The 12,672-nt window shown below is 36.3% G+C and overlaps 1 protein-coding gene across 20 annotated transcripts in view; it reads left to right on the forward strand.

Moving 5' to 3' along the window:
- The window catches only part of HERC1 (HECT and RLD domain containing E3 ubiquitin protein ligase family member 1), a 208,431-nt gene that overhangs the window by 66,794 nt on the left and 128,965 nt on the right, over positions 1 to 12,672 (forward strand). For all 20 annotated transcript variants that reach the window (XM_081507446.1, XM_081507454.1, XM_081507461.1 and 17 more), the window contains 7 exons: positions 2,130 to 2,226; positions 2,791 to 2,934; positions 4,305 to 4,432; positions 5,924 to 6,068; positions 6,445 to 6,616; positions 7,893 to 8,027; positions 8,365 to 8,530. In XM_081507446.1, the coding sequence (XP_081363572.1) occupies positions 2,130 to 2,226; positions 2,791 to 2,934; positions 4,305 to 4,432; positions 5,924 to 6,068; positions 6,445 to 6,616; positions 7,893 to 8,027; positions 8,365 to 8,530 (987 nt within the window). The remainder of the gene's footprint in view (positions 1 to 2,129; positions 2,227 to 2,790; positions 2,935 to 4,304; positions 4,433 to 5,923; positions 6,069 to 6,444; positions 6,617 to 7,892; positions 8,028 to 8,364; positions 8,531 to 12,672) is intronic.

Here is a 12,672-nt window from a genome sequence, read left to right on the forward strand (position 1 = left end):
AGGCATTTGACATATAATAGTGAACAAAAGGGGCTTCCCTGGTAGCTCAGCTGGTAAAGAATCTGCCTGCAATGCAGGAGACCCTGGTTCAGTTCCTGTGTTGGGAAGATCCTCTGGAGAAAGGATTGGCTACCTACTCCAGTGTTCTTGGGCTTCACTGGTAGCTCAGATGGTACAGAATCTGCCTGCAATGCGGGAGACCTGGGTTTGATCCCTGGGTTGGGAAGATCCCCTGGAGGAGGGCATGGCAACCCACTCCAGTGTTCTTGCCTAGAGAAGCCCTGTGGACAGAGGTACTTGGCAGGCTACAGTCCATGGGGTTGCAAAGTGTCAGACACGACTGAGTGACTAAGCACAGCACAGTGAACAAAAGAGACAAGATCCTTACTCTCGTGGATCTTTGATCTGTAGGCTGGAGATAATAAATAAATAAACAAACATATAAAGTAATTTCAAATAAAGGTAAAGAAAAAATTGAATAATGTAACAGATACTAACTTTGATGGGGTGTGATACTAGATAATGAGATCAGAAGGTTCTCTTGGAATAAATGGCATTTTAACAAAAACTTAAATGAGGCATTAAAAGTGGTTAAGTAAGTTGCCCAAGGTCACACACAAATAATTAGCACCATTAGAAATTGAATCTAGAACTCTTCTTTTTATTTCTCTTTTACCTTTCCTTAAAGAAATGAAGTCATTTTCCTAACTTAAAATTATATGCAAATTCTGTAAGTTCCTCCATTTTAAGATTGCATTCTTTCTATGAGTGTTCTCTTATATAAAAACCTTTAAAATTTAAATTTTATTTTATACCAGAATTAAAAGTGGGATACTTTTCTTTCATGGGAGTTTGTCTGATAAGGTTGGCCGTCAAATGAATTTTACTTTATTATAACTTTAAATGTTTAAGACATGAGCCTTAAAGCAGTGAGCCTTAGAACATTCCACTTAACATCAAGGGATCTTTTGATAAAGTGTTGAATATGGGACTCTAAGAAACTTCAGATAAATACTCTTTAAAATTTTATTGTTTTTAGTTTTTCTAGTACCTTTTTTCTCAATTCCCATTGTTTTTAATTTTTTGGCCCTGTTTCATGACTTTAAACCCAGTGATTGAACCCAGGCCACCACCGTGAAAGCGCTTAGTCCTAACCACTGGACCTCCAGGGAATTCCCTACTTATATTCTTTTAATGTTCCATTTTACAGTGGAAACATTACCAGTTAAAAATAACTTAGTATGAATATCATGAAGGAAAAAGTCCCCCAAAATGAATTAATAATTTACAGGTAAAAATTTCAGAAATTCTTAATATATTGTCTAAAATGTATTAGGTGCTCAGTATTTTTAATTGAATCTTAAATTTTCTAAAGTGAGTTCTGACTTTTGCAGATTAAAAAATGTGGTTATTAGTACAGATATTTTTCTGTTTATTTTTCAGAAGTTAGTGAATTTGATCGTTGTTAAAAGATATAAGTGATCCCCAAATTATGTTGCCATATACCCTTATTTCCCTGATTCTGCTTACCAACTCTGTAGCTATTTGAGAGTAAAGAGATACTGTTAGGAGTTTAATTGATATAAACTTATATACTCCTTAGATCTTCTTTCTTTGGTAACAGTCAGTGTGTTTTTGAGAGTTAGCCCTATTATGTAATGAATTTTTCTTGATTGACCAGCACCAGAGGTTTTATGTTAATGTTATATTTAAAAATTTTTCATTGTTTCATGAGTGTTCAGCCCCATCCAGCTCTTTGAGTAAAGAGTTGATTGGTGATGTAGTATTGTTGCAAGTGATTAGATTGATGTATTTGGGGCGGAGAGGCAAGGGGTGAGAGAGTGCTGCTAACCTTTACAATCTCTTCGTGGGAATTAAGAAAAGTTGTCCTTTGTTGGTAGAAGTCAGAGCTTGTGGCTTAGCCGATAGAGTTTTGGCTGTATTTCAGCACTTTCTTGACCCTTTAGCTAGGCACCCTTGTCTGGAGCAAAAGCTTCTAAATTGTACATGGCACTTCCTGGATGAGCTGTGAATATCCGTATCTCTGAAGTCTCTGTGCATAGAATCAAATGTGAGCTCTGTATTTTAGCATCTTTGTATTCATCAAATTCACTTTGTGTGCAATGCAGGTAGTTGTTTGTGTGTCGGCTGGATACAGACATAGTGCTGCTGTCACAGAGGATGGTGAATTATACACATGGGGTGAAGGAGATTTTGGAAGATTAGGTAAGATTTTTTAATAATTGAAGTTATTCTCACAGAAAAATAGAAATGACAATGGTTTTTGAGAAGCAGTGAGACTAACAGGCCAAAGACTGTCATTTATTTTTATAGTTTTAAGCTCAGAGAAAGATAATTTTATAGAGAAAGTACCTCGATTCTGGTGCTTTTAAGATGTAATTAAATCTAGCATGTATTTACTATAGGCATTATAGGATTTCAGGGATAAGAAAGATACCATCCAGAAGTGATCCTGAAATGTGTAATATAGAGGTAGTGAAAACAAGTTGACATTAACATGATACTAGATAGCTATAGATACGTGCTATGAGAGGAGCATAATAGAATGTTCTACTGATTCCCTGAAGGAACTGGGTACCTCAAATTGGGAGCAGCCTAGAAGATTAGATGCAAAGATATTAGAAATGATTCAGTTTTTCATATTTAATTGCACTTTAAAAATTCCTCAATTCTGTAAGTAACTTGTAATGTTTATTCTACCTGTGAAGTAATGACTTAAAGAAAAAGAGTTAACATTATTTCTTTGTTGTTGTGTATGTTTTATCCAAGGTCATGGTGACAGTAATAGCCGTAACATTCCAACATTAGTAAAAGACATTAGCAATGTAGGAGAGGTTTCTTGTGGCAGTTCACACACTATTGCTTTATCTAAAGATGGGAGAACTGTATGGTCTTTTGGAGGAGGAGACAATGGTATGTAAAAAATTATTTATTGATAACTTTGCCCTTTTTTTCTCTTGAGTTTTAAAAATTTTATTTTTCAGTTATACAAGCCTATTGTAGAAATCTCAAATACAGATGAGCAAATGTTTTTTCTGACATTGAAAAAATTTAAATGAACTGTTTATACAAATGTTGCTCATAAACATTGTTAAAGTTTTGGGAGATAGACATCTAAATGTTATACATATGCACTTACATAAATATGTGCATATATTTCTATATAGATGTTTTAAAAAAAGAAAGCAGACTTATCTATATCAAAGATACTATCTTGCAACCTGTTGGTTTTTGTCTAATAGTATCTTACGAATATCTTTCTGTGTCAACAAACATGGTGTACATTTTTCTTTTCAATGGCTGAAAGTATTCTTTCATGTGATTGTGGCAAAACTTACAAAGCAATTTATTATTGTTGAATATCTAGACTGTTTCCAGTTTTTTTTAGTATCAAAAACAGAATAGTGAATGATAGTCTTTTCCTACTTTTCTTAGTCACTCCCACCAGCAATATGAGAATGCTCATTTCCCCATATCCCTCAACAATACTGGCAATTAAAATTAAGATGATATAAAAAATAGTTTCAATAGTGAAGATGGTATTTAGTTTGTATTTACTTCTTAGGGAGTTTCTTGGCCTCCCCCCCCCCTTGGTTATTTGCCAAATTTTCTATTTGGTGAATTATTGAGTCTTTTTAAAAAAAAAAAAAAAATTATATGTATACACATTCTTGAATGTGCGTGCTAAGTCACTTCAGTCCTTTCTGACTCTTTGCGACCCTATGGACTGTAGCCCTCTGTCCCAGTCTCCTCTGTCCATGGGATTCTCCAGGCAAGAACACTGGGAGTGGATTGCTGTGTTCTCCTCTAGGGGAATCTTCCCAACCCAGGAATCAAACCTGCATCTTTTATATCTCTGTATTTGGTAGGTGGGTTCTTTACCACTAATACCATCTGAGAAGACCACACATTCTTGTATAGGACCTGTTTATTTTATCAGCAAATTTGAAGTTAGAAATATGACCATTAAAGAGGAAGACAGTAAATAAATTTTCTGTATCTCTCTTAAAGTGGTTTTTATTGCTTGAAATTAAAGAAACCTATTGTTAATTGGTTTTTTTTCTTGTAATGAAACCATTCATTTGTTAATATCCTCTGCTATCAGAAACTCTAAGTTTTCTAAGATGTTTCTAAGTTTTCTAAGATGAGTTTTCTAAGATGTGAACAATCTGTTAGGTTAGTCATGGGAAGGTTAGTAATGTTTATCAACATTAATAGTTAGAAAAAGTAAAGTTTCTTTGAAACAAATAAGTTGTTTAACTTGAATGTGTTTGTTTTTATAGGCAAACTTGGCCATGGTGATACCAACAGAGTGTATAAACCTAAAGTTATTGAAGCTTTACAAGGAATGTTCATTCGTAAAGTTTGTGCTGGAAGTCAGTCTTCACTTGCTTTGACATCAACAGGGCAGGTAGGACTAAGGGATGAGCGTAAAAGGTTGAGAGTATTTCAGAGGGCCAGGTGACTAAAAAGTAATAATTGTATTTAATAATCTACTGAAAGGAAATATTTTTGAAGAAGAAGAAGTAATGACTTAAAGAAAAAGAGTTAACATTATTTCTTTGTTGTTTATGTTTTATCCAAGGTCATGGTGACAGTAATAGCTGTAACATTCCAACATTCCCTTAGTCCAGCTGTTTGAAGGAGTTGAGTATCTGAGAAGGAACGAAGTTTTCTGACTTGACCTTTGTGAGCTAGATAGACTTCCTGTTAACTCCATGTTCTTTGTATTAAGATAATTTTTAAAAGCCTTCTAGCACTAAGCACCCTTTAAACCTTTTCCTAGAACTCCTAAATAGTGGGGGAAAGTGAAAATAGATCTTGCTGGAATCAGTGATATAAACTAAGAAGACAAGAAGGTGATCAAAAGAGAGGTCAAGGAGAACATTTCCAGATGGAAAATAATCTGAGAGGGTTAGGTGTTTCTGGAAAAGGGATACTCAGGCTTAAGATAGTCAGAATTGTGTAATCCCTTTAAACTTTTGATTTTCTCCATGCATATTTTAACTTCCCTCTGTTTGTTGGTGGTGGAAAGGATCTAGCTATGGTGATCGGTTCAGTTCAGTCGCTCAGTCATGTCTGACTCTTTGTGACTCCATGGACTGCAGCCTGCAGCATGCCAGGCTTCCCTGTCCATCACCAACTCATGGAGCTTGCTCAAACTCATGTCCATTGAATCGGTGATGCCATCCAACCATCCCATCCTCTGTCGTCCCCTTCTCTTTTTGCCTTCAGTCTTTCCTAGCACCAGGGTCTTTTCTAATGAAATGGCTCTTTGTGTCTGGTGGCCAAAGTATTGGAGCTTCAGCTTCAGCATCAGTCTTTCCAATGAACACCCAGGACTGATCTCCTTTAGGATGGACTGGTTGGATCTCCTTGCAGTCCAAGGGAGTCTTCTCCAACACCACAGTTCAAAAGTATCAATTCTTCGGCACTCAGCATTCTTTATAGTCCAACTCTCACATGCATACATGACTGCTGGAAAAACCATAGCTTTGACTAGACATTCAGAGTCGCTGCTTTTTAATAAGCTGTCTAGCTTGGTCATAACTTTTCTTCCAAGGATCGTCTTTTAATTTCATGGCTGCAATCACCATCTGCAGTGATTTTGGCGCCCCTGTCACTGTTTCCATTGTTTCCCCATCTGTTTGCCATGAAGTGATGGGACCGGATGCCATGATCTTAGTTATTTGAATGTTGAGTTTTAAGCTAGCTTTTTTGCTCTCCTCTTTCACTTTCATCAAGAGGCTCTTTAGTTCTTCTTTGCTTTCTGCCATAAAGTGAAAGCTATGGTGATAGACTGACAATAATCGAATCTGTGTTTCCTGCATTGGTAGACAGATTGTTTACTACGGAGCCACCAGGGAAACCCTAACGCATAGTGTATTTTTGTTTGTTTCAGGTCTATGCTTGGGGCTGTGGAGCTTGTCTAGGTTGTGGTTCATCAGAAGCTACTGCACTGAGACCAAAGCTTATTGAAGAACTGGCTGCCACAAGAATAGTTGATATTTCTATTGGAGACAGTCATTGTTTGGCTCTTTCTCATGGTAAGGTCATTTGTTTTTAAAGAGATAGTGTTAAATATTAGCTTTCATAAGTGTTTTACATTTATTTATTTCTCTTATTTTTGGCTCTGCTGGATCTTTGTTGCAGCGTGCAGGCTTCTCATTGTGGTGGCTTCTCTTGTTGCGTGCAAATTGTGGGTTCTAGGGTTCCAGGCTTCAATAGTTGTGGCATGTGGGCTTAGCAGTTGTGGTGCACGGGCTTAATTGCTCTGTGGCATGTAGAGTCTTCCCAGACCAGGGATTGAACCTGTGTCCTCTGCATTGGCAGGTGGATTCTTAAATCACTGGACCACTGGGGAAGCCCAGTGTTTTACATTTAAATTTGAGTTTTCTTTTGTTCTTTATGTTTTGTTTTCAGATAATGAAGTTTATGCCTGGGGAAATAACTCAATGGGGCAGTGTGGACAAGGAAACTCCACAGGTCCTATTACTAAACCAAAGAAAGTAAGTGGCTTAGATGGCATAGCTATTCAGCAGATCTCTGCAGGAACATCACATAGTCTAGCATGGACTGCTCTTCCTAGGGACAGGTGAGTGTGCCCCAGTTTAAAATTTCCTGTGTTTTATTAACAGCAAAAACACTAATAAAAGCAGAAATAATTGAACATTGTTCATAAAATACTCTTCTGAATATTTCTAATATTGACTTTTTTACTGTCGTAGACATGCCATCTAGATATCTTTCAATTTGAATGTTGAGGTTAGATGTATTTCATAAGCAAGAAGTTATATTGTACATTAAAATGCTATCTTAATTTAAGTGTCTTTTAAATATTTTGAATTCCTTCTCTCTTTCCAGATACTGATCTTAAAAATTGTGTCCACTTATCAGGCGGAAACTAAATTAAAATAATCAAAATCAGAACTAAGCATTATTGCTTTGTAATAATAATTAATTAGCTTCCATGCCCTTTATGTGTGTTATTGTTTTTTTAAGCAGTGGCTATACTTTTAGATAAAGGAAGTTATTTTTTGCAGAAATTTAAGTTTTTCCTAACATGATAACCATATCTTTTTAGATAATCAGGTAATTTTTAGCCAATATTTGAAGGTTGAATTTTAAGAAATTTGAGAGTTATTTCAGCTATTTTGAGATGTGTATGGGCTAATTAATAATTTGGAATATATTACATTTATATTCTAAACCTTTGGTTCAGATGTGGTTTATTATAACATTCTGACCAACTTTAAACATCTATAGATAATTACCCTCTAAAACAAAAGCTGAAAATACAATAAGTTGAATATAAATAACTTAGTGTCAGTATTAAATCTGTATCTTTCCACCTTATATGTAGAAAATGATTCCCAAGATCTTGAAAATTTTCACAAGAGTTTTGAAGAGGTTTTCTTTTAGTATTGAGTTGGCCAAAAGTTCTTGCAGGCTTTTCCATAAATCCTACAGAAAAACCTGAACAAACTTTTTGGCCCACCCACTACATTTCAAGATATCACTGTACAGAGTCTATTTTTCTTAATCTGAACTGTACATCTTATGGATCCTAAGAACCAGAAGGGGCTATAGTAGATCATGCGGTTCAGCCCTTTGACTTAAGGTGAATGAATCCAGACCTCCTAAAATAAGTAGCAGCTATATATTTATTTCTTGAAGAATTCTAGGAATGGCAAATTCTTGGTCTTCTTCAGTCGCTAAAATGAAGGGTTTTTATCACCTTTATAATCAGAAAGGTCTTTGTATATCTTATTGACATCTTTCAACGTTAGTAACCCTTAATTTTTGTTTTTGATCATGTGTGAAAATTTCACATTAAGGGTGTTTCATGATTTTCTTATGCTTCCTTCTAGACAAGTTGTTGCCTGGCACCGACCTTATTGTGTAGATCTTGAAGAGAGTACCTTCTCACACCTTCGTTCATTTCTTGAGAGATACTGTGATAAAATAAACAGTGAGATTCCCCCACTCCCTTTCCCTTCATCAAGGTATGTTATATATACGTGTGTATTTGTATGTGTGTGTGAGTATGTGCACACGTGCACACATATCTATTAATTACTCATTTTGAATTTTGAGTTATTCTTTCTCACTCAATTTCTCCCTCAATTATATGAAATTTTATAATCAAAAAAAGAGCTCAACATGCATACTTACTGATAATAACCTTTAAAAAAATTATCCATAAATTCATGAACCATGTTTTTAAAATTACTGTTAGTCATAATTTGAAAAAAAATTTAAAGAGAAAAAAAATGTTACCCAAACTAGATAGCATGTGCTCTTTTATATTCCAGAAGTTTATAGCAGTTTATTTGGTTTCAGAGAACACCACAATTTCCTCAAACTGTGCCTGAAGCTGCTTTCAAATCACCTTGCTCTTGCACTTGCGGGAGGGGTAGCTACCAGCATCCTTGGGAGACAAGCAGGTCCACTTCGAAACTTGCTTTTCAGATTGATGGACTCAACTGTCCCAGATGAAATCCAAGAGGTAAGAGTATAGGACTTGTACATCTATGTCTCAGTCACATTTCTCCTTGAGGTTGTAGCTTGTAAATTCAGCTTTGTATTGGTAAATTTCAATTGGATGTTCTTTCTGTTACTTCTGTTTTCTTGGTGGGAGTAAATTTTTTGTTAACTTGTCCTTTTTGTTAGTTTGTCTAGCCTAAAGGTCAAATGTCACCTCTGAGAAACCTTTCATTTCCTATTCTGCTGCCAGGGTTGATTTCTCCCTGTATGTTCTCATCACATCACATTGTTTTGTGGTTGTCTGCTTTCAACTGTGTTTCTCTTTTCCACCAGAAGATGAATTTCTGAGCACAAGTACCCAATTTTGTTGTGGTAGAATGCACATAACATAAAATTTGCCATCTTAACCATTTTTAAGTATATAGTTCAGTGGTATTAAATAAATTTATAGTGTTGTATAACCATCACCACTGTTTATCTCTCTCTTTTCATCTTACAAGTTGAAATTCTGTACCGATTAAACAGTAACATACCATTCTCCTCCTCCCTTCAGCCACTAGCAACTACAATCCTACTTTCTTTCTCTATAATTTTGACACTTGTATGTCATAAAAGTGGAATCATACATTGTCTTTCTGTCAGTGGTTTTTTCACTTAGCATAATGCTATCATGATTTATCCATGTTAAGTAGCATATGTCAGTATTTCCTTTTTAAGGCTGAATAATCTTTTGCTATTTATAGATATTAAATTTTTGCTCATCTGTCATCTTTATGACCTTGAATTGAGCAATGGTTTCTTAGATATGATGCCCAAACACAAGCAAGCCAAGAAAAAAGATAAATTAGACTTCATCAAAATTAAAATACATTTATTTTTATGCTGGTGCTGGAGAGGGGGTGCTGAGCTGTTGGTTATGAAGAATGACAGATTAAACTTTATTTACCACTTGAAAGTGTTGCTTCAAGTACAGATCAGGCAAGGAACAAACCCTGCCACAACCATTAGGACCAAAGAAGAGTACACTTAAGCTGAAGACATAACACTTGATCTGACACAAGAAATTTGTGCCTACTCAACAGCTTTGAAAGAGCACTTCCCAATGCTGCTAGTAGTCTTTGTTTTTTAAAAAATTAACAAACATTTATGCCTAAAATGACAATATCAAGAAAATGAAAATAAAACTCACAGAATGGGAGAGATATTTGTAAGTCATGTGTTGTGTCTTATAAGATTCTAGTTTCCAGAATATATAAAAGATTCTTACAACTCAACAGTAAAAAGACAACCCAACCAAAAAATGAGTGAAAAATATGAATAAACGTGTCTTCACAGAAGAAATACCTAAGGCCAGTATGTACATGAAAAAAATGTTCATCATTAGGCATAGTTCAGTTCAGTTCAGTTCATTTCAGTTGCTCACTCGTGTCCGACTCTTTGCGACCCCATGAATCGCAGCACGCCAGGCCTCTCTGTCCATCACCAACTCCCGGAGTCTACCCAAACTCATGTCCATCGAGTTGGTGATGCCATCCAACCATCTTGCATGGTCTTTTCCAGTGAGTCAACTCTTCACATAAGGTGGCCAAAGTATTGGAGTTTCAGCTTCAACATCAGTCCTTCCAATGAACACCCAGGACTGATCTCCTTTAGGATGGATTGATTGGCTCTCCTTGCAGTCCAAGGGACTCTCAGGAGCCTTCTCCAACACCACAGTTCAAAAGCATCAATTCTTCGGTGCTCAGCTTTCTTCACCGTCCAACTCTCACATCCATACATGACCACTGGAAAAACCATAGCCTTGACTAGACGGACTTTTGTTGGCAATGTAATGTCTCTGCTTTTAAATATGCTATCTAGGTTGGCCATAACCTTCCTTCCAAGGAGTAGGCGTCTTTTAATTTCATGGCTGCAATCACCATCAGCAGTGATTTTGGAGCCCCAAAAAATAAAGTCTGCCACTGTTTCCACTGTTTCCCCATCTATTTCCCATGAAGTGATAAGGGAAATGCAGATTAAAATCACAGTGAGATACTACTTCATACCCACTGAAGGGTTGTAATCAAAAAGACTGATAATAGGACTTCCCTGGTGGTCCGGTGGTTAAGAATCCGCCTGCCACTGCAGGGGATATGGATTTGAAACCTGGTGCAGGAGGATTCCACATGCTACAGAGCTACTATGCCCATGCACCACAACTACAGAGCCAGTGCTCTAGAGCCTGTGAGCTGCAGCTGCTGAAGCTTGTGCTCCCTGTGCTCTGCAATAAGATAATCCACCACAATGAGAAGCCTGCACAGAGCAACAAAGACTCAGGGCAGCAGCAACAACAACAACAAAAAACTGATGATAACGAGCATTGGTGAAGATGTAGAGAAATTGGAACCTTCATATATTGCTAATGGGAATATAAAATGATACATCCACTTTGGAAAACAGGTAGTTCTGTAAATAGTTAAACATATAGTTACCATATAAAGTAGCAATTCCACCTTGGTCATATCTAAGAGAATATATTAAAAACTTGTACATGAATTTTCATAACAATATTATTCATTTCCAAAAAGTGGAAACAAACAAATGTCTGTCAGCTGGAGAAGGGATGAACAAAATGTATGTCCATACAATGTAATGTTATTCAGCTATAGAAGGGAATGAAGTACTTATACAGGCTACAGCATGGGTAAATTTTCTAAACATGCTAAATGAAAGAAACCAGTCACAGAAGGTCACATACTGTATGAAATGTGCAGAGTAAGCAAATCCATTGAGACACAAGGTAGGTCAATTTGTTGTCAGAAGTTTTGGGTGAGGAAGAGATGGGAAGTGGCTGCTCATGGGCCAGTTTTTTTAGGGGGTAATGAAAATGTCCTAAATTAGATAGTGGTGATGGTTACACAACTCTGAATAAACTAAACCTACTGAATTTTATACTTTCAGAAGTTAAATTTTATGATGAGAATTATATGTTGATTAAAAAAAAAGCAAAACAGATACAGTGATTTTCCCATAAGAATTGTAGAAAAATTCTTCTAGCTTTCAGATTGTTAGTCAGAAAATCAATGCTATTCAAATTTTTAATCCTTTTATGGCTATCTTTTCCTCTCGATTCTATAACAAGTTCTACTTCTCTGTTCTCACATTTTAAAATGATGTGAACTGTTGTGGGTCCAGTTTTATCCATTATTGTGTATATTTGGATAGACTCTTAATTTGGAAACTGATAGCCTTCAGTATTAAGAAATTATCTTGAAGTGTGTGATGATTTTCCTCTTCATTGTTTTCTGTGTTCTTTCTCGATCTCTTTTAAACTCATTCTTGGGTAATAGACCTCCTGGATCATTCCTCTCAATTTTCTTAGGTTTTCTTTCCTGTTTTCCATCTTTTCTCTCCTCTATTTTATGAGAAATTTAGTTTTTATATTCTAGCCCTGCTGTTGAGGGTTTTTTTTCTTATGTTTTTAATTGATAAGAGCTCTTTTCTTAATCATTGAGTGTTTCTTTTTTTCTTACTCAGCACCCTTATTTTAGTGATAAAGAAGCTATGACCCAGAGAAGTTTGAGGCTTAAGATAATATAGCTACTTTTTATGCTGTTCCTGCTACCTGGACATTTGTTTGGCTAAGGCCTGCTCCGTTTTTAACCTAACTGCCCAATCCTCAGGGAGATCCTCCACGATGAGCCCATGCATGTGTGCTTAAGTCGCTTCAGTCATGTCCAGTTCTGTGCAACCCTATGGACTGTAGCCCACTAGGCTCCTCTGTCCAAGGGGTTCTCTAGGCAAGAATACTGGAGCAGGTCGCCATGCCCTCCTCCAGTGAGTCTTCCAGACCGAGGGCTGGAACCTGCATCTCTTATGTTTCCTGTATTGGCAGGCAGGTTCTTTACCACTAGTGCCACTTGGGAAGCCCATAGACTGTGTTAATTGCCTTTATGTATGGGTGCTCACTCAAGTTTGCACTTCATTTTACTTTTTCTGTGTGACTCTTTTCACACTTAAAATCGCTTATTCAGGGTCTCTTTTTCTTATTAGACTATATGTTTATGTAAGCATGGCTTTATGTGTCTTGTTTGTTGCTACATTCCCAGCACTTTTCAGGCTCGACACCATTAGACTCAACACTGAATATTTATTGCATAATGATTAGCTATGTAATGGCAAATC

Source organism: Giraffa tippelskirchi, chromosome 7 (assembly GCF_054371585.1).
Source record: "Giraffa tippelskirchi isolate mGirTip1 chromosome 7, T2T-mGirTip1v1.2.pri, whole genome shotgun sequence".
NCBI lineage: Eukaryota > Metazoa > Chordata > Mammalia > Artiodactyla > Giraffidae > Giraffa > Giraffa tippelskirchi.